The sequence below is a fragment of the Schistocerca americana genome, chromosome 11, assembly GCF_021461395.2.
Source record: "Schistocerca americana isolate TAMUIC-IGC-003095 chromosome 11, iqSchAmer2.1, whole genome shotgun sequence".
NCBI classification, from domain to species: Eukaryota; Metazoa; Arthropoda; class Insecta; order Orthoptera; family Acrididae; genus Schistocerca; species Schistocerca americana.
The window spans coordinates 197,006,016-197,028,090 of record NC_060129.1 but is presented as its reverse complement, the minus strand read 5'-3'; the positions used below and the strand labels follow the sequence as shown (position 1 = coordinate 197,028,090).

General features: G+C 42.3%; 1 protein-coding gene across 1 annotated transcript in view; it reads left to right on the top strand.

Annotated features, from left to right (window-relative positions):
* The window catches only part of LOC124553547, a 328,767-nt gene that overhangs the window by 247,735 nt on the left and 58,957 nt on the right, over positions 1-22,075 (top strand). Inside the window, exons 22-24 of the mRNA XM_047127394.1 lie at positions 5,337-5,562; positions 7,583-7,809; positions 13,296-13,553. Coding sequence (XP_046983350.1) covers positions 5,337-5,562; positions 7,583-7,809; positions 13,296-13,553 — 711 coding nt within the window. The remainder of the gene's footprint in view (positions 1-5,336; positions 5,563-7,582; positions 7,810-13,295; positions 13,554-22,075) is intronic.

The following is a 22,075-nucleotide window of genomic DNA, read 5'->3' as shown; positions in this document are numbered from 1 at the left end:
TTTCACATATTCTGTGCGACACTCTCGAGTGGGTGGAAGACATCTATCCATTTTTCGTCGGGGGCAAAATTTTCGCACAACTGGGGTGAAAGTGAGAATTTGGATTGAGGAGTCGCAGTGGCTAATGCACCTGCCTGCGTAGTAGACAGGAGGCCTGTGTTCGATTCCCAACCTTCGTACAAATTTGCCCTTGCCACTGCAGTCCAAATACGTGAAAGACACATTATGTTCCTCTAAAAAAAAAAAAAAAAAAAAAAATATTGTTACAGGAAACACATGGTAATTTTCTGTCGACATCGGGCTGTGTGTGAAATGCGTAATATGCAGCATCAGTTTGGGACAATTCCTTGTAAATGTTGTAATAACGAAGTTGAAAATATCTGTTGAAATGAGAGAAAATGCTCGGAGATTGACAGTGTTGCCTGCTTGTAGCGACAGCTGTTAATTGGAGGTATAAATAAGTTTACAATAGCTGAGACCCACACAGTGGGTCTTTCCTTTAAATTTTAGCAGGCTTTGTCTAATTTTAGTGAAAGCTAGTAATAATTGTCTTGTGAGGAAAGTTTAGTGGGAGAAACTGTAAGGGAAAGTACTGCTGATAGACACATTTGAAAGTGGGAAAGAAAAAAAAAATGTTCCTATCTTTTGAAACTGTGTGTTCCTTCCTCAAGCAGGAAAGAGGGATAGGTTGCAAAGGAGTGGTTGCCACAACAGGTGCTTGCCCCCTCATCTTGAGGTCTATGCGGCCTGCCACTCCGTTTCCACCTTCCGCAGTCTAAATTGTGCAATAAATTTCACACTAGGTGTGCCTAAAGAATACCTTTCAAACAGGTGTCAGTCTCGTGCTGTAAACAGTGTGTATTGTGAAAGTAAAATGGTGTCAAGGTTATTAAGGGAAGTAATTTTTCCGTTATTAGACTGTAATTGTTGTACAAATATCTATACTTTCACACACCATTTGAATCCAGCCTCTGTGGGCATTTTCAAATGATCGATACAGATTACATCTATGTGCAAGGGACGGAGTGTCAAAATGCACTGTTTACTACAGAATCAAATTCAAAATACGTGCCAGTAGTCAACACGTTTCTACGAGTTTCCTGTACCTATCGATCACTTGGAAATGGCCTTAGAGTCCCAAAATCAGCTGGTTGTGAGACATTGAGTTTTGTCTAATAACTACAGCCAAATGGCGATATTAAATAATGTTGTATAGACTTTGTAGGCCAGTATGAAGAGAAGTTACAAAGCTACTTTGCTGTAATTATTTAGCAGAATACTCTGATTTGCTGGCCATGTCTTTCAACCGAATGATGTTTTACGTGCGGTCTGAAATTGGACAGCAAGGCACTGAACTTCTTTGTGGTGAGTATTTTGATTCTTAACTATATTTGTAATCACTTTTCACCGTGATAAATAGTGGCTGGAGACTCTTGGAACAAAGACATCACAGACAGTAAGATGGTCTGTCCCCCACCCCCACCTCTCTCCTCTGTCTCCAAAGGTATTTCTTTGTGCCAGATACCGGATGCATACGAGACAAATTCAGTGATAAAATATTTCTGGAGGCTGAGAAAGAATTATGGACTAATGACAAGTAGAGTATGGAAGATTTTGTGCTTCTCTGATACGGCCATTTGAATGGCTTTCTGCGTGAAAGTTTACTTCACTCTCCATGGAAAATAATGCTCTCTATATAAGCAATGTGTAATACTTGTGTCCTTCTCGGCAGGAATGTGCATTGTCAAGAGGAGAGCATCACGCACTTTTTTGGGCTATAAATAGAGTAGTGAAATAATATTCTCTTTGATGAAAAGTTGTTTGGACCTTTGAAAAGTCTAACACTTGGTTTTAGACTCGACCTAGCGATGTTAGGTGCTGTGAAAATGGTGAGCCATTTGAGCAGACATGTGACAGCATAAAAGCTACTGCATTTGATTTATTTTTACTCTGGAATAGTATACTGGTTTTAGTATACTCTGATGGAAAAAATATTGTGGTTGAAATTTCGTGGTGCGTTAAAACTGTGCCGATCGAGGACTCGAACCGGGGACATTAGCTTTTTGTCAGAAAGTGCTCTGCAAATGAGCTATCAGAGCACAGCTTGTGACCCGCTTCTCAGTTTGGAAGGTGTGAGAGAGATACTGCCAGAAGCAAAGCTTCCTCGGATAGCTGGGTGGGTAGAGCACTTGCCTATAAAGAAAGCAGAGGTCCCACTTTAGAATCCCACTGCTGCATACAGTTTTAATCTGATACGAAGCTCCAAATCGGTCCTTGCTCTGCCGTGGAATGAAAACGTATTCTGGGTTACCTTAATTCAATAATAGCAATAAAATTTCTCAGAGGAGATCTTTTCCCCGGGTGCTCTGCTATTTTGTTTGGAAATAGCCTTTATTTCACAATTTAGCAATTAGCTTATTTTGTCCACTAAGGAAGGCAATAATAATAAAAAGTTGTTACCTGTGTATCAGTAATAGATGAACTTCTAATAACTCGATGGTCGTTTTGTGAGCACCTGGTCACTGTTTTTGTAGGTGAAAGGAGATTGAAAATTTCTCTGAGTCAGATTTGTATAGGCACTGTTAAAAGTCTAAAATTTGTAAGCTGTAGTAAAGATTACTGAAAAACAAAACAAAACAAAAAATAAATAAATAATAATCAAAAATTCTGCCTCACTGTCTCCTATTTTCATTGACAGTTGGCACTTATTTTTCTAATTTTGAGCTGTATTACTTCAAATAATAAAACAAGTGACTGTTTTTAGTTTTCTGTTGTATTTGCATTTGCAAATTTGTTGGCTATTTTCAAAATGTAGTTTTGGAACAATCAGCTGTAGTCTAGAAGTACACACGGAGTAACAAGATACTCCGGTGTTTTATCTTTTTCTTTCACTGATAATTAAGACATTAGTACAGTTTGTGCAGGTAGTCGGCTTCAAGCACTGCACACTTGCGAACCCCCTCAATATTGTCGAAATTTGTCTAACTGATCAGTGCCTGTGCGAGGTTCATTGTTTAGTTGATCAGTTATTGTCTAGACTTAACTTACAAAATGTCAGAGCGGTTACTGATCTCACTGACTACGGTTTATTGACCCCTCACTTCCAACTATACATCTTCTGACAGGCACCCTTATAACTCGGCCCTCGATGTTTTAGTGTGAAGAGGGGAAAGTATTTTGTCCATTAGGTAGGTCCTCAGCTTTTGACTAGCACTTGAAGATACTCATCAGAAGCACTGTATGTATGTTTCGGTTACGATGTGTAAAATTAAAAAAAGAAAAACTAGGTCCGATTCTCCAATACGTCAGCACTCAATATTATTACGTGTGGAAAATACTCCTGGGAAATTTATCATAATTCTGCTAGTTATAAGGAGATACAAAAGACAGTTCTTGTTTCAGTGAAACAGAAACAGGTGCAGTTGTGACAGCCAGCCTGGGTGTGGTGTTTAGATGTATTCCCCCATCTGACTAATTAAATACTGGGCTGGTTCCCACGACCCACCTCTGAAACACACTACACGAACATTTTGAAAATCGTTCTCACACTCGAATGCGAACTCACGCTAGACCTAGACAGACGGGGTATACTATTCCGTCACCGGGTGAAGTGGTGGCGTCGGGAAGGATACCCGGCCACCCGCCACCGGTAAAATTGCCGAAACCGAAATATACCCGATCCTGTGGAGACGTGGGAAAAGGCAGAGTAGGTAAGGCTGTCCCCGACTTGCTCCACTAGACACTGTTCTGCCGGATGCGGTACGCTGTTGCTGTCCCCAGCTAGTAGGGGGCCTACAGCTCAGTGTGGACTCCCAACTGTAGTGTAGCTTAAAATTTTTCCCACACAAAGTAGGCATACTGCCTTGCGGGAACACAAATCTCAGCCTTGTAAAACATATTGTATAATTCAAACACTGGTTGCACAGTTAAGGTGACTCTCTTTTTCAGAGTAGTCTCTCTATACTTAGAGGGCTTGAAGGTCTGTGTCCGTACATTATTTTCCTAAAGGACTATGATTCTCGTTACAAGCAACTTCTTTACTTTCATTTGAATTCTGTATTCTCATTCGAATTGAGATGTTAATTGAAAAATACTGAATTGTATTTGTTTTAAATAATATAACAAATTTTATATATAGTTACTTATCACATGAAAATGTAAATATTCATAATAAATTGAAATCTTGTACAAAAATGCGGAATTCGTTATTGTTAAATGGAAAAAAATTAAGTCGATAAATAATATGCGAGGTAACACGAGACGCAGACAGACTGGGTACACAGATTCTGTCTCAGGGGGAAGTATCTTAGTACTGTATTTATTCGTAATTTCTTAGAATAAAAAAAATTACTTACTGATTTTGTGTTGAATTTCAATGTATCGTGAATATGTAATTAGTAACTTAAGTGATTTTATTGAGAAATTGTGAGCCAGTCGAAATCAATTTCAAAAATGTTAGTTTTGCTAGAGAATTGTGTTTCAGTATTTGTTAATTAACATCTGTTTATATGTACGATACAAGTGATTGTCGTTTTGTACAACTTTGTCACAGGCCGGGCCTGTCTGGAACACGAACCCCTCTGTCGCCTTCCGACTGTCTCTCCGTCTCCCCGGTGATTTAGTCTTCTCCTTTCTTTCGTAAACGGTCCTTTACTTGTTCCGGCCATCTGTTTTTCGGGTTTCCTCCCTTCCCTTTCTTCTCCATTCGCTCACGCACGTACGATGTCGAGGCAGCTAGAGACGGCGGTCATTGTGTGTGTGCGTGTGCACACCTAATTTAGAAGGAGACCTTTTGGCCGAAAGATTATTTGTTGGACAATCTTTTTGTTTTGCCTTTCTGTGACTCGACATCTCCACTATATGCTGAGTGGCAACCTGTCCTTTTTGTAATATTGTCACCCGATATGTAACCTTTTTGCTGTTTTAAGGGACATCCTTGACCCATAGTGGGTATCTTCCAGATTGCAGCTTGTCTTCTCCACTCACCTGTGTCTGTGTTGTTTCTTGCATTTGTGATTCACATAAAAGTAAAATAAAAAGTTGTAGCAACTGAGACTCGTACAAGCAACTTTGTAATTACAATACGAGCAGTATGCGCACATTGTGAATATTTCTGTTTGGAAGCTTAAAATTTTTGATACTTGACAGCATTCAGAAGTCCTGAATCTTGATTTTTTTGGGTGTTTTGGAGGAGGACAGTGTACAGCTTTAGGAAATTCATTTCCGGGCAGGAAATCGTACAATTACGAAGAAACGAAAGAGTGTCACTCCGTAAAGCTCCTCGCCGGACGAGTTGTCGACAGTGCGGATCTGTAAGCCGCGGTCGCGCTTTGCAGGTGCGCGACGCGGAGGCGGTTCCTTCGGACACGGGATCGGTGTGGCCGTCGCCCGCCACCACGACCGGGACCGGAGGCGGTGAGGACAGTCCGGCGCCCCCGGCGGTGCCTCCCGTGACGCAGCCCCCGGCGGCGGCGGCGGACGGCCCCGTTTCGTGGCACCCGCCGGACTGGCCGCAGGCCGTCGCCTGGGGCCAGAGGGGCTACGACTCCCCCGCAACGACAGGTAAGTGTGTGACGCCGTTCGTGCACATTTCTGACCGTAATAAAATCGGCCACCTATCTGTGTAGACTACTGGAGGTGTCTCTGTATGATCGATAAAAGATTGTCGGGGTGGTTCGAGATAAAATGGATGTACATAAAAAGGTGGTAGGATGGACTGTTATGAAGGGAAAGCCGCGTGTAAATATATACTCCTTCGTTGAGACTTTGTGTTTTGCAAATTGTTTTATGCAGAAATCTTGCTGAATCCTTCATTCAATTACTTTGGGGATTGTCATTGAAGGTAAGAATGTAGATCCCTCACAATTGTTATTAAGTCTGAAATAAGTAAGAATTGGTGCCCCAGTGAGTGTACATATCTAGGTCAGCAAACCCACAAATTTGCTATTGGCCTATTGATAACTGAAGGATTAAAGGTAAAAACTCAATAAATAGTTGAAGTGCTTCGTTCTCAACAACATTTGGAGGGCTCAAAAGATATCTCTGTTCAGTAACCACAACTCTGCACATCAGTTGTTACTTGTACTCCTTAAATTATTTATATTCCTTCAAAGACTTTTTCATTGTATCTTATTACCACTGAAGAACTCTAAAGAACAACTTTGTGTTATATTTGTCCATCTATCACCACTGAAGTGTTTGGCTAAAAATTTAACTTGGCTGGTATCAATATAGCAGACGTAAGAATACATCAAACGGAATATACTAATGTAACACACGACGTATCGTTGTTCGTCGACCTGCCCCTTGACAATCGTCTCCCTGTCGTGGCAGCTAGTGATGTATGGTTAGAATATCAAACGACTTATGTGCCGTAATGATGATAGTACTTTGAATTAAATTAATATTTTATTTTGTTATTATTTACACCTGCAAGCCAGTTTCGTGTGCGGTACAGTGCATAACAGTAGACGTGGGAGTAATGGTGCACTTCAGAACATTTGGCCGAATTGTCGATCCCGTTTTCCTTCAGAATATTTGGATAAGAGGCCCAGTCTTCTTCATCAGGTGCTGCGAGTTGTGTCCTCATAAAGGGTACTCGCTACCTGTACTCTGAACGGACTGGTGCGTAAAATGGAAACTGCTACTCCACAGAACACCCACAAGTACACCATTAATTAGTCATGCTCAGAACTACATGATTAAATTTTATTTTTGCCTGAACAAAAATCTTTTTGTGACCTCTGACGAATTGAAGACGAAGCTTTTGGAGCATTTACTGTCAGATCCTGCACAGGTATCTGGGATAGTTAGCAATTGCGAGAAGGATAAGGTACACTTGTTACGACCCTAAAGAGATGGCAATCAAATTTGAGCATGTCGTTAATCGCAGTGCTGCACGTCACACTATCAGACAGCCCACACAGAGTCAGGTGATGTCAAGATGTCAATTGGAAGTATTCAAACTCCCCTTAAAAGAAAAAAAGAAAGGTATTTACACGCATTTAGTGTGTGTTCACACTGGGTTCCGGGACTTCTTAGTGGAACTTAGCAGCCAGGATTGTGAAAAGCTATGACATATTACTCAGAACTTCTACTATAAGGTTCAATTTGGATAGCACCCAGCTATGACATATTACTCAGAACTTCTACTATAAGGTTCAATTTGGATAGCACCCGCACGCCTAAGTCGTGTTACACTAATTGTTAGCACTCACGGTCACCGAGCCGGCCCCATTTTTGTTAGTAGAGCTGAAAGAAAACCCAGAGGACGTGTCTAAACTTGTAAGTCGCAGTCAGAGGATTGAGAGCTGTCGTTCTGATAATGAAACCGTGGACAGTGAAAGATTTAGATGCAATTTTGAACTGCACAGCAAAGAACACTCTCCGACACTACTCACGGGAGTGGCATCGGGGACAAACTTCGAGGGTCGCATCGGGTCAGGAATGTATCGGAGGTATCAAAAATTGCAATTCGTAGACTTCGGGAGTGACATTTTTGGAAAAAGATTACCGGTGTTTGTCGGATGTGTCTCTCGTATCGGCCTGTAGGATGTGACGCGCAGTGTCGCGGCTGTTCCAGTGCCGCCACCGGCGGGGCCGTGGCCGGACGCGGACTCCGCTCCGTGGGCGTCGGTGACTCCTCCGCTGCCGCACCAGCCGACGGAGCAGCAGGGCTGCTGGGAGAGGGGAGCAGAGGTGGCGTGGGGCGGAGCTGCCGCCCGGGACGCGTGGGGGCGGCCGCTGCAGCCCGCCTGGGAGCGCGAGAGTGGCACCGGCCTCGACTCGTTCATGGACTCCTTCAGCCAGGTGAGCGAGCCTTTCCTCTACGAGTAGCCCGCTCTGAGCTCGCCCTACAGTTTCGGCAGTGGAAAACGGTGTGGCGAGCCCGGCCGCTTACGTTACTCTAGTCGCATCTACTGCAGCACCACAGTGAAACGTGTCACTCTCGTTTTTTGAATCCTCGGAACGAAGTGGAAGTCGAGACGACCACTTTCACGTGAAAAAAATCTGAAATAACAGAATCCCTTTCTGTGAACTGTTTTTGCAGTTATTCGACTATTTTATATGGCACGACAAGATAATTGAAGCATCCAGAAGACAGTCGAATGTCAGTGTAACTCTGTATTCACACACACCACCGGTTGTAATGTTAATTACTAGAGCTGCAATTCTGTGGTGGTCATTCTGTCACAGAGTGCTTTAGTGTCATTCGTGTTCTGTGTCGTAACCTGGCCCGGTAGGGTATACGAGGTGTATTAATAGTGTGAGGTCCCTGCAGGGGCTCGGCATTCGTTTGCCGGTTGCCGTCTCGGCGACACCTGGGTTCCCGAGCTGGGAACCGGTAAGCGCCACCAGTCCCCTGTCACCTCAAGCTCCGGGTGTGCTTTAGTGACCACTCTGCGGCCCGATAGTGGGACACTGTGTGGCACAGGGAATAGGGATCTCGGCTTGACCGGCCAGACTGTGAGGATGGTAAAAACCTCTTAAAAACCTTCAATCTCGAGGTGCGCTTCGTGCCGACGAGGTGCACGGCTGTTGAGGAGGAAGAGTTGTTAGCAGCCGACCTCTGGGGAACTTGCCACACAGTTTTGTCAGGCAATTGGGGCTCTGTCTGAGTGGACCTTTATTTCCCTAGCCGCTCATGGGAGTGACACTGTACCCTCGAAATTGTCTCCTCCTCCTGGCGCGACGGTCTTATTGCATGGGTGTACTCGCACCCGATCGTCTTAACAATTGAGGGAGACTAACTCTCCTGATAATCGGAATCAGTTGGACTACGATAACAGGGCTCGAGGAGTCATAAATCGAAATGTTTTTCTGGTGATTAAGAGGGAGGAGGGAACATTTGACAAAGTGTACCCACTTCTATATCCGTAAAGGCTCAGAAGGACTTGACAGTAGTGTGAAGTCTATAAAGCGGTTGTGAAACGGTTCTTTGCCGATAGAGACTAACGACGTCGGAGCAGGTGGAACTACTTGAGAAGTAAAATTGGGTGACTGTGATGTAATTGTAGAGTTGCACAACTCCCTTAACTGCAGTGAGGGTGTGGTCGTGTGCCGTGACATTGTGGACACAGACGGTGTCGAACTTAAAATGGGAATGGGCTTGACGAGGTTTACAGGATGTAGAGCAAAGACACGTAAGAATAATGGAGAAAAATTGAGAACACCGCCACCTTCATTGTGACCTCATACTCTCCGACACTGCCTGAACACACCGCGGCAGGTTTCCTCTGACCTGACTGTGTGGTGCCACAAATGCCGTACGGTGCCGAGTTGCGGAGGTGAAGTAACCTGTGGGAAATGTGGAAAGGCAGCCCACGAAGTTGGGACTGTTCGTCTCTGGCAGTCTGCATTAACTGCTCTGGGAGCCACCCAGACTGGAGCCGAGACTGCCCTGTTTTTGCAGAGGATGGGGGTAAAGCGAGACCTCGCTGACGAAATGGCTCCCTTATCCCAGTGAATGTGTGTAGGTACGGGACTCGTCTGGAGGAATTGAGACTTCTTGTACGGATTCGACCCTGTTGCCTCTGTCTGCAAGAGACTCATTTTAAACAGACCGATGCGCCTGTCCTCGGAGATTGTCACCTCTACAAAAAACACTCCCCTACAGGTGACAGGGCGAAAGGTGGGGTAGCAGTGTTGGTCTAGCACACTTTCCACCCCTCACCCGTGCCGTGGTTGCCGTTTGAATAGCAGCCCGTGTTGCTGTCGCGGTATGCTGTTTGTACCTTCTGCCCCGTGAGCCTCCCAACAGTGGCTCGTCTTCTTGATGAACTACCCTGTTGTCCCTTCCTCCTTTTGTGGGACTTCAATGCTTACTGTGTGCTGTGGAGTTTTCACAGCACTTGCCATACGGGTCAGATACCTGAGGATCTGATACGCACTGCAAATATAATACTGATGAATGTGGGTCAAACTGCACAATTTAGCTCCGCTACCAGTTTCTGTGTCTGTAGATTGTGCCTTCTGCTTTTGCAGACTACTTGACGGGAAGTAGACGGTGAACTTCTCGGTAGCCACCAATATGAAGGAATTCAACCACCCTTTGTCTTTGTGTGGGGCTGCTTTGTTGTGATTCTTGTGGGGATGATAAAATTTGGTTTTCCATTTTACTGGCCTTTTTTTATACACCAAGCAGATTCAGAAGGATGTAGGTTGCAGTAGGTACTGGGAGATGAAAAAGCTTGCACAGGATAGAGTAGCATGGAGAGCTGCATCAAACCAGTCTCAGGACTGAAGACCACAACAACAACAACAACAACAACATTTTACTGGCCTTTTTTCATAGACTTTCACTACACACATTGGTATATTATTAATCCAAGGGCACTGATGACCTTGCTGTTTACTGCCCTCAACCATAAATCATTGTCATTGTCATGTCATCATCATCATCATCATCATCGTCGTCGTCGTCGTCAACATAGTGAGATGTTGAGTGATAATTACTAAGGACATGGAAATGCTGAAAACCAGTGTGAGATGGCTTTACTTGTGCGTTACAGAGTTTGAAGGAGGTCTTTCTGTGATTCTCCATTTGGCCAGCTGAATGAATCATGCAATATTGTGCCGACGATCGGAGTCGTGCAGCAGTCAGATGAGGAATTGCTGTCCCTTGCGTAAGCTGCTGTCTACACCATGGCACAAACGGACGGTTTGGAGTGGTGACACGGCCGGGAAGCACGGACTGCTGACGAATAGTGTCACAATGCGTTTGGTGATCGATCACAGTTCTGCACCAATGACCACTGTCGGCGAATGGGACGGCAACCTCGGGAGAGGTCCGGTACTTCCGATGCTTAGCAGAGGCACAGTGGTGTTATTCTGGCCATCACGGTGTGAGGAGCTGTAAGATAAGACTTCTGGCAAAGGATGGTAGTGATTGAGGGAACTTTTGACAGCACAACATAATATCACGGACACCTTTCATTCTTGTGTGAAAGTATCGAGGTGAAATTTTTCCACAGGCCGATGCTCGACCTCAGAGAATGTGTGTCTGTGAACTGTCTGTGTGATGTCGAACCTCTCCCGTGACAGACAGAATCCGCAGATCTGTCTCCGATAGAAACTGTGTGCGACAAGCTCGACAGTCGACTTTGTCCCTGTGTCAGTATGCAGGATATCGCGAACTGTTTATGACAGTTTGAAGCACTTTGCCTCGTAAAAGGGTAAAACGAGTTTACGGTGCCTTTCTCGGCTGTCTGGTGTGTGCAGCCGAGTAGAAAAGGTGCAGCATCGTAGCAGATTGTACTGCAAAGTTCTCTGTAAATTCGACTCGGTTTTGTAATCACTGAAGTAACTTTTTATACCCTCACAACCCGAGAAGTTCCATTTTCATTCCTCCTCCACCCTTACGTGCTGCACTTCCTTTGTCAGGCAGTGTAGTAATGTAGCACAGACGAGCCATTACATTTTATTGCTGTTTTATTGCTTGTTTGCTACTGGTAGCATTTAATTTTTGTGGCTACATGTCAAAAACGTATGTCACATAGCAGTGCCTAAGAGTATGTGTATAAATGTGATTATTTGTTATAATATTGTTGTAACTCGCGTCGTGTTTACTCATTTACTGTAATTATTTACTCATCCTGTTTGACACACTGACTTTTTTGTCTGAATCAAGTTTACGAGATAGCTACCATAGTAACAATCAGAAAATCAACTCGGATGTCATTGTATCATTTTGCTATGTCAAGAGTTTGTTAGCGCACTCAGTTACGGGTAATACTTGCTGCTGGTAACCTAACAGTTGTGACTAACATCCATTGTTTGCACTGCTTTTCATTTATTTTTTGACATTTTTTGTGAAACGTGCTTCACAGCTCTAATAACCTTCAATAAGTTTGTGTTACCGCTATAAGCTGCTTCTAAGTAATAATGCTTTATTGATGACTGTTTTGGTAGAAGTTTCATTTTGATGTCAACCTCCTCCTCCTCCTCCTCCTCCTCCTTTCTTTCCTGTGCATTTGTCCCACATTGGTGCAGAGTCAGTACAGTAACTTGTGGATTTTGGCATGATTAGTTTAAGGGGTGGCTGAATTTCCTTCCTGGTGTCACTCTGGGATGGGATTTGTATGCCTCCAACTGTCTGCGTGTAGTGTTATTCGTATGAAAGGAAATGAAAGTTTTCTAGATATTTGCTGTCGTGTAACTGAGATGTATGGCTACCAGCCCGGTATCCACCTAGTGGGATGTGGGAAAATGCCTAAATGCTGACCAGCGCACCGACCCTCTTCATTAATCCACCACACTGATTTGACGCTGGGGCCGGCATGCCTCCCAATTCCGCAAGCAGTGCTTTAACGCACACGGCTGTCTGGGCAGGCATTTTGAAGTCGCCATCGAAACACGTTATAATAAAAACATCTCGGAAGAGTAGTTAACATGTAAAACAACGTATCTGAATTAACAGCTGTATTTGTCAAGAAAATTTACATCTGCTATAAAATGTTCTTTACATCACATACCAACACAGGTCTGTCAGTTTCAAGGGATAAATCAGCCATTTTAAGATTTGCAAATGAACAGCAAAGAACTTTGTCAGAATTATGTCGGTATGTGCTGTGGAGAATTCGTGACTGCAATAGTGACAGTTTTGATGTAAATGTTATTGACAAAACAACTGTTACCTTGGGTACGACGTTTTACATGTTGACCTATATTTTTATTATAATGTAATTTTAAGTCAAACTGAAAATGGTTCTTTTTACCAAAGCTAGTTGTCAATAAAGTATTCACTAAAAGTAAGTTATGGTGGTAACATGAATTTCATACGTTGGTAACATTAATTTCTTCAGATTTATTTTACGAGACAGAACGTCAGAAATGGTTTGCAAAAGTGCGCAGCAAACAGGTACGGAGGCTCTCCTCAGTCTATTAAATAGACCAGATAATGCAAATTAACAGAGTGTGCACGATTGTGTCCAGAGTTGCACGAGGTGTATCGAAAAGTTCAATGTATCTCTGTGCACTATACTTTTAGACACTCAAAGGGAAGCCTTCCTGCCATATTTTCCACACTGTCGACTGACTCCCTCGGCACAGCCACTTCTCCCTCCTTCTCGTTATCAGTTAATTTTGTGGCAGCGGCAGCAAATCCTCGTGGTTGTCCTCGGAGGTACTTCCCGCAGTCAGATTTCAGGTGTGCGCTGCACCGACTCGAAGTGGTCGAAGCCCGTAGCTAGGCGTGCGTCCGAGTGAGTTCCCACTCGGCCGGGGCTACATTTCACTTCGTTGAGCAATAAACGTACACGTGAGCTTTGTTCCTGACGGTAGCTCGTGTCGGACAGTCGCTGCAGATCCTGGGCAGCCGTAACGCGGACGACGCGGCGGGTGTCGGCGCAGACGCGGGCACTGTGCCCCCGGACGCCTCCACTGTCGCACTGCCGTACCCCGTGGCCGACCCCGCGGGGTTGCGGGAGCTGCAGAACGCGATGGGTGCCACGGACGAGGAGATGGCCATTCTGCAGCAGCTGGGTGGAGCGGGGCCCATTTGGGTGCCCATCAAGGCCGAGGCGTCAGCTTCAGTGTCCGCGCCCGAGGAAGAGGTAATGTGACTGCCGTGTGTGTGTGTGTGTGTGTGTGTGTGTGTGTGTGTGTGTGTGTCAGGGATTGGCTGTTGTCAGTATCTCTGGAATGTTCGAGCTACACCTTTTCATTTTGCAGAAATATTTTATAATAAGTCAGTCAAAGCTTTGATCACTATTTCCTACGAATAATTGGTTTTTGGTTTCTTAAAGTTTTGTAACAAGTTCTTGTTGAGCAAATCTCTTTTTCTCTTGCTTTAACTCTAAGTTCAGTATTGCGTAATTTCAGTTTTGTAGAATAAATACATTAGGAAGTTTATCTAGTAAAGTAAAACAGTCGGTTCTAAAATTTTTGTCAGACACGTCTCAATTGCACTTCGTTCGTCCGTTTACAAATAATTTATGTAACAGACTCTGTAGCCTGAACTTACCTTTCATTAGAGAGAGTCATTCTTAATTTTTCTATTCATTGCATCACAGAATTGGTTTACAATTAACCAATGTTGCATTATTATATTTCTAAGCAAATTGTTATGATGCGGGTCCCGACTTCTGGTTGTTGCTGGGTATCGGGTAGAAGATAAATTTGCTCGGTACCCTTAGGGTCTACCTGATTTGAAAAATATGGTATTGTATTGCCATAAATGAAAAAAAAAATAAGTCTGTATAAGTATATTGAAACATGACAATATTATGAAAAGGATAGAGTGCTACTCACCGTATAGTCGGGATCTCGAATTGCAGACAGGCATAACAAAAGTCTACTAAACACGTAAGATTTCAGCCAGAAGGCCGCCTTCTGAATACAAAACATACAAGCACACATTCATGCAGATGCAGTTCACACACACACACACACACACACACACACACACACACACACACACACACACCAATGTGTTTGTCTGCTGAGGCCAAACTGTGACCAACTGCGCGTGATGGGAATAGCAGTCTGAGTGGTGGGTGTAAGGAGAGACGGGGGAGGGAAGGGGGAGAGGGAGGGGTAGCAGCGTAGGGCAGCTAGGTGCAGCGTGTGGGTTAGACAGTTGGGGGGAGGGGTGGAAAAGTAGACAATGGGTGCGTTTACGGAATAGAGGGCTGTGTAGTGCTGCAATGGAAACAGGAAAGGAGATAGGTGGATAAAGGTCTATGACTAACAAAGGTCGAGGCTGAGGAGGGTTACGGGTGGGGGAGGATATTCATTACGATATTCCTCATTTCGGGCTTGACGAGAAGCAGTTGGAACCGTGCCGGAGAATGTGATTCGGTTGCTCCAGTCCTCGGTGGTACTGTGTCACGGTGGTACTGTGTCATGAGGGGAAATCTCCTCTTTGGCTGGACAATGGGATTTTGGGAGAAGTTGGGTGGCTGGAGAGATAAGGCACAGGAAATTTGCTTCTGTACAAAATTAGCGTGGAATTACTGTCTGTGAAGGCCTCGGTGAGACCCGTCGTATATTTAAAGAGGAACTTCTTATCACTATATATGCAATGACCACGATTGGCTAGGATGTGTGGAAGGGACTTGTCAGTACGGAGTGGGTGGTACGACTACCTCTCGTCACGCTAGAAATGAGAAATGTCCTACCCACTATCCTCCCCACCCCTCCCACATCCTGCAGCCCACCAAACGTACACAATATCCATTCCGTCCCTCCTCCTAATCCCTTGCCTCGTGGTTCGTATCCCTGCAATAGACCTAGATGTGAGACCTGTCCCATTCGTTCTCCCGTCACCACACACTGTAGTCCTGTCACAAACATCAAAGCGAGAGCTACCTGCGAAACAAGTCGTGGTGTATACGAGCTGTGCTGCAACCAGTGTGCATCATTCTACATGGGCGTGACAACCGACGAGCTGTCTGCTCGAACGAATGGCGACTGACAAACTGTGGCCGAAAAACAGCCAGACCACTCGGTTGCCGAGCACAACGCCCGACACGACATTCTTCATTTTAATGACTGCTTCGCAGCACGTGCCGTACGGATCCATCCTACCGACACCAGCATTTCTGATGAGCGCGGGTGCTAACTCTCCCTGCAATATATTCTACGTTCCCATAACCCTCCTAGCCTCAACCTTCGTTATTCATTGTCCTTCACCCACCTATCCCCTTTCCTGTTCCCACTCCACAACCTTCTATTCCACAAGTGCACCCACAGTCCGTCGACTTCTCTTCCTTTTCCACTTCCCCCACCTCCTCCTCGCTCCACCCCCCACTGCCCACCCCCGCTGCCACCCTTTGTCCTACCTCCCAACTGCACCTAGCCACCCTACAGTCTCCCCACCTCGTCCCTGTATGCCCCCACAAGCAACACTTTACTGTCCCCCACCTGTACCCTGCTCCCCCTCCCCCTCCCCACTACAGCCTCCACCTTACGCCCACCACCCAGGCAGCTTCTCCCGTTGTGCGCAGTTGCTCACAGTCTGGCCCTGGCAGCCAGAGACATTGGTCACGTGTATTTGAGTTGTGTTTTGGTGAATGTGTGGTTGTATCTTGTCTATTTTGGAAGGTGGCCTACTGACGGAAAGTTTGTGTGTTTAGTAGTCTTTTTATTGTGGCTGTCTGCGACTCGACATCTCCGCTATATGGTAAGTAGTAATTTATGCTTTTCGTAATGTTGTCATTATTCCATCCCGAATTTTCCATTGTTATATTGAAACATTAATATCATAAATATCCTAAAATATAAAAATGTACCCTTCGTCACTAACAGGGGAGCCATAAGAACTCCTCCTCATCAGTTTTTAATTATAGTGTCAGAATGTGTAGAATGTAACTAGGGCTTTACATGTGTAATAAGGAGTATGCAACCTCAACCATTTTCGAGAAAATAGAGTTTTAAAATTTAAAGCAGTCTTATAATATACTTCGTGAAGTCACAAATGCTCACAGAGTGTGTGCAGTAAAATTCATAAGCGGTAATTTCACAAGCGTTTGGTCTCAGAATCGAATCTTACTGCCGCTACTTTTCTTTTGTTCCCACGTAATTCTAACAACAGATTTATTGTGACTGTGAAAGTTTAACACTTAGTACGTCATTTCTTATTTTTATGATCTTTACCGTGAAAAGTTGGACTTTAAAATTTTGGAAGTAGTTTCCCATTGTAACCATATTTCTGCGTTTGTAGCAATAAAATTGTTTCACAGAAAGAGCTGTTCACTGTACACAAGTGCTGTATTTAATCAAAATTTTGAAAATTCATTGTAAAGCGTTTCACTTCACAGACAGGTTAACTTTCTGATTATGTGGAAATACCAGATACATCGCTACATTTATTCGTACAATCAGACATTTTGGAACTCTATCGAGTAACTACCCGAGTCGCAAACATCTCAATCCGTAGTCATTTGTGCATTTGCAACTGTTTCTGGTGGGTCAAAATTACCTGTAAGAATACTGGAAAAAAGGTTCATTCAATGAGTAACAGAGTACCTGGATGTATACCAGAAAAATGGACTTGTGATGAGTTGGAACAAATCTGCAGGAAGTACTTGTAATGGGAAATTGCTTCCAAAATCGGAGTTTTGAAGGTAAAGATTATGAAAATAATAAACAATTACGTGATATTGATAATTTGCGCAGTTATACTAACTCTGTCGTGAAAATTACCTGAAAATGGAAAAAAGGATGTACTGTCAGAGAGATCCGATTCTGGGATCTCACATTTTTAAAACAAAGCACTTACTCACCAACCTGTGGACTTCTCGAACACTAGCAACCATACAAAGTTTATAAGGATGCCTAAAATTTTGAAACTAGAATTTCTCGAAAACGTTTGACGATTGAGTCTTCCTGTTTATATATGTTGAAATCTAATTGTGCTGTACGCATCGTGTCAATACAAATCCAGTCAGTACGGGGAAGACGATACCGTCCCCTCGTAAGGCCGAAAAGACTGCTATTGTACGGGCAGTAGTTTGCAGCTTTAAAATTTTGAGTTTTATTTTTGTAACACTATGAAAACAAGATTAAGACTTCAGTGATTCGACAGAATAGTAATTCCGAGCTTAATGTAAAACTACAGTTCTGCTTCACGGATTGAGAGTGTGAAGCATTTTCTTATTTTTGAGTGTTGCTTAGCCCTGTGTAGGCTGATTGTTCTTAAACAAAATGTTCCTCTTCCACATTTGTATCATCCACAGGTCTGTGGTACATGTTTTTAGGAATATTATGAGATACTGTCCTTTCTAATGTGATTTTTGTGGGGAGGGCGAAGGGGGGGGGGGGGGGGGGGATAGAGACAGGGCATTATATTAAGTAGAAAGGCAATAAAAAGGATTAGTCAGAACTAATATCAAAACTTCCCCATAAATGTAACTTGATGCTTAGTGAACAGTGTTGGAATTGTCAAGGTCTTCACATTGTGTATGACTTTTCCCTTTTCCCCATTTTGGACATTTCATTACACCCATTGTATATTTTGTATTTATTGTTATGCTGACACTCAATTGGAATATACGGGGTGATTGGAATCTGCCACATTCGTTGATGTTCCTTCAGTCTATTTCAGAGAATTATACCTGCGTCGTGAGGTTCATTTACTTAAATTAACAAAACATAAACAATTGGTCATTTACGTATTCTCGCTGAGAATATGCTTAGCCCAGAAAAGGTGGGAGGACTGATATGCAGTGTCAGTTTGTGAACTTCGTGTAGGTCATCATTCAGATGTCTCAAAATTCTTGCCCTTTCGTTCCTGTACATATGTACTCTGTGGTGGCATCTGTTGTTGGGAATATTGATTTATTCGGAAGAAATGCAATTTTCATTCAGTGAACACTAGACAGAAAAATCATACATACACAGATAACACTTACTTAAGAATAGTACAGAAAACTGAGTGCTGTTCAGCAGGTTTACTTTTCAGTACTCTTCCAGCAAAACTGAAAAATTTGAGTGATAAGCCCAAGTATTTAAATCCAAAGCAAAAGATTTCCTTGTGACATACTACTCCTATTTTGTACAAGATTTCCTTATAGTAGTTGGGAACTACATTTTGTTTATAAATCTTCTAATTGTAGTGGTTAATAAAAAAATAAATGGAGAAGAGAGACCGTGAAAAAGGGAAAGAATGAAAAACAAATCGGACTTTGTATTACAGAAAAGCTATCGGACTTCGTTATTCGGAAAAGCTATTGTTGGGGTGGTCCTTGTGGCGTTTTTGAGCAAAAGTTAAACCAATTTCCACTACAAAAATTATTGAAAAAGAACAGAGAATAACAAAATGTAACTGACAGGGGGAAATGGCGTAGCTTAGAGTTCATTCTTTACCAGGTTAACATGTCTTCTTTCGTGCAACGTCCAGGTCTTCAAAAATCTCCTTCAATTCTGCGTGAAAAGTCTGCTCCGAAATCTTGCAATTGTACAGGAATCACTAATTTATACCAATTAAAATCATCTTGATACTGTATGCAATTTAATTTACTTTGCTACTTCCATCCTCCGAATTTCTTAACAACTTCCACAATATGTCTACACATTAAAATCAGATCAAGACTAGCTGATAAGTTTTTTTAACGTCTTCATCAGATCACGTCTGCCTTAAGCTTCGGCTATCAAGATGCAAACAAGAAAACGGGTAGAAAAACAAAAGAGAGTTACAATACCGCTGCGACGGCACAATTCATGTCTGAGGGAACGAGTGCAGCGCGGCGAAATTCAAAGTCCCGCTACATAATCTTCTAATTCTGCAAAATATGTATTGACTCTTTGGATGACCAAGTACCTTTGGCTCACTAGGTCCCACTTGATTTTTAAAAAAATTTAAATAAATAAATAAATAAAATTACATTACATTTGTTACATTAAAATAACTGAACCAGTCTTTGCTTATTACAGTTTATACAAACCCTTAAAAATTAATAATAATATAGTAGTAGTAATAATAATAATAATAATAATAATAATAATAATAATAATGTGGAGGCCCGGGAAAAGAATAGGCTTCCAGTATGTTCTGCCAGTCGTAAAAGGCGACGAAAAGAACAAACCACTAATAGGGCTAACCCCCCTTTTAGTGTGATTAGTTGGTTCAGGACAGAACTAATGAAGCCTCAGACAAGCACTGTCATGGTCGGGGATGACATTTGAACCCTATGCCCGTCCACAATGGTAACGACACTGCTAGCCACATGGAAAATGATTTAAATCCAAATAGAGGTGTTTTGCAGGATATGCTTCCTGCAACCACTCTAGAAGGAAAACAAAGGCAGAAGATGAGATGGTCAGATGAAGTTAACAGACACCTCATGTTCTGTTACTACCAAGCAACAAATTTGGGAACCAACACAACTGGATACAGACCACAAGTATACACAACATTTATTACCAGATACCCAGAATTAAAATTTTTGACAGAACAACGACTAGCTGATCAGATCCGTGTAATAATAAAAAATAACAGGATACCCCAGTCAGAATTAGAAAACATCAAACAAAAAGTACAACAAATACTGGAACAAAATAATGTGCAATCAGAAGAAGAAGAAGAAGAAGAAGAAGAAAATACAGTAATGGACTCAAACATCCCAGAGCAAACAAACAAAGAACAACACGCATCACTTAAACAATCAGAGGAAAATGAAATCTTAATACAGCCTCCAGAACAAGCACAAATAGAACACAAAGTGACACACATGTTAGATATAGAAGAAAAATTTCAGCTGACATATATAGAATATAAAGACACAAATACAGACATTAGACCATTCTTGCATAGACCACCAAATAACCCGCAAGTCGAAACAACAATAACAACTATCAACACAATCATACACAACAAAATAAATGAAAACATAACTATGGAAGAGTTACAACTACTGGTTTATATAGGAGCACTCACTACACTAAATATACACACTAGGCAGAGATCAGAACCAACCAACACACAGAAGAAACCCACAAAACCAGCATGGAAACACAGGCTACAGATCAGAATAGAAAAACTGAGAAAAGACATCGGACAGCTAACACAATTTATAAGAAATGAAATCTCAGAAAAAAACGAAAAAGGTTAGGTAAAGTCTCACAACAAGAAGCGATAGAGCAATTAGATGAAAAGAAGCAGAAATTACAAGCATTGGCCAAACGACTTAGAAGATACAAAAAAAGTGAAAATAGAAGGAAACAAAACCAAACATTCAACACACACCAAAAGAAATTTTACCAGACAATAGATAACACACACATTAAAATAGACAATCCACCAAGCATAACAGACATGGAACACTTCTGGAGCAACATATGGTCAAACCCGGTACAACATAACAGGCATGCACAGTGGATACAAGCAGAAACAGATACGTACAAGATGATACCGCAGATGCCTGAAGTGATAATTTTGCAACATGAAGTCACCCAAGCAATTAATTCTACTCACAATTGGAAAGCCCCTGGAAAAGATAAAATAGCAAATTTCTGGCCAAAGTAGTTCACCTCAACACATTCACATCTAACTAAATTATTTAACAGTTACATTGCAGACCCATACACATTCCCTGATACACTTACACATGGAATAACTTATCTGGAACCTAAAGTTCAAGCAGACACAGCAAACCCAGCTAAATATCGCCCCATAACATGCTAAATAATACAATATTACTGGAACATACCCACACAAAATCACACATTTGCTGTACATGGATGATCTAAAACTACTGGCAGCAACAAAACAACAACTCAACCAATTACTAAAGATAACAGAAGTATTCAGCAATGATATAAATATGGCTTTTGGAACAGACAAATGTAAGAAAAATAGTATAGTCAAAGGAAAACACACTAAACAAGAAGATTACATATTGGATAAACAAAGTGACTGCATAAAAGCGATGGAAAAAACAGATGCCTATAAATATCTAAGATACAGACAAAAAATAGGAACAGATAATACAAATATTAAAGAAGAACTGAAAGAAAAATATAGACAAAGACTAACAAAAATACTGAAAACCGAATTGACAGCAAGAAACAAGACAAAAGCTATAAATACTTACGCTATACCAACATTGACCTACTCATTCGGAGTAGTGAAATGGAGTAACACAGACCTAGAAGCACTCAATACACTTGCACGATCACAATGCCACAAATATAGAATACATCACATACATTCAGCAACAGAAAGATTCACATTAAGCAGAAAGGAAGGAGGAAGGGGATTTATCGACATAAAAAACCTACATTATGGACAGGTAGACAGTTTAAGAAAATTCTTTCTAGAGCGAGCAGAAACTAGAGGAAAATACACAAAGCAATCTCACATATAAATACATCGGCTACACCACTGCAATTTCATAACCACTTATACAACCCTTTAGATCACATAACATCAACAGATACGAAGAAAGTAAATTGGAAACACACATCGATGAAGACGCATCCAACACACGGCTAAGAAAAGGCAATATATACAGTGAGACGGTAGGATTCATAATTGCAATACAGTATCAAACAATAAACACCAGATATTACAGCAAGCATATTATTAAAGATCCCAATACCACAACAGATAAATGCAGACTTTGCAAACAACAAA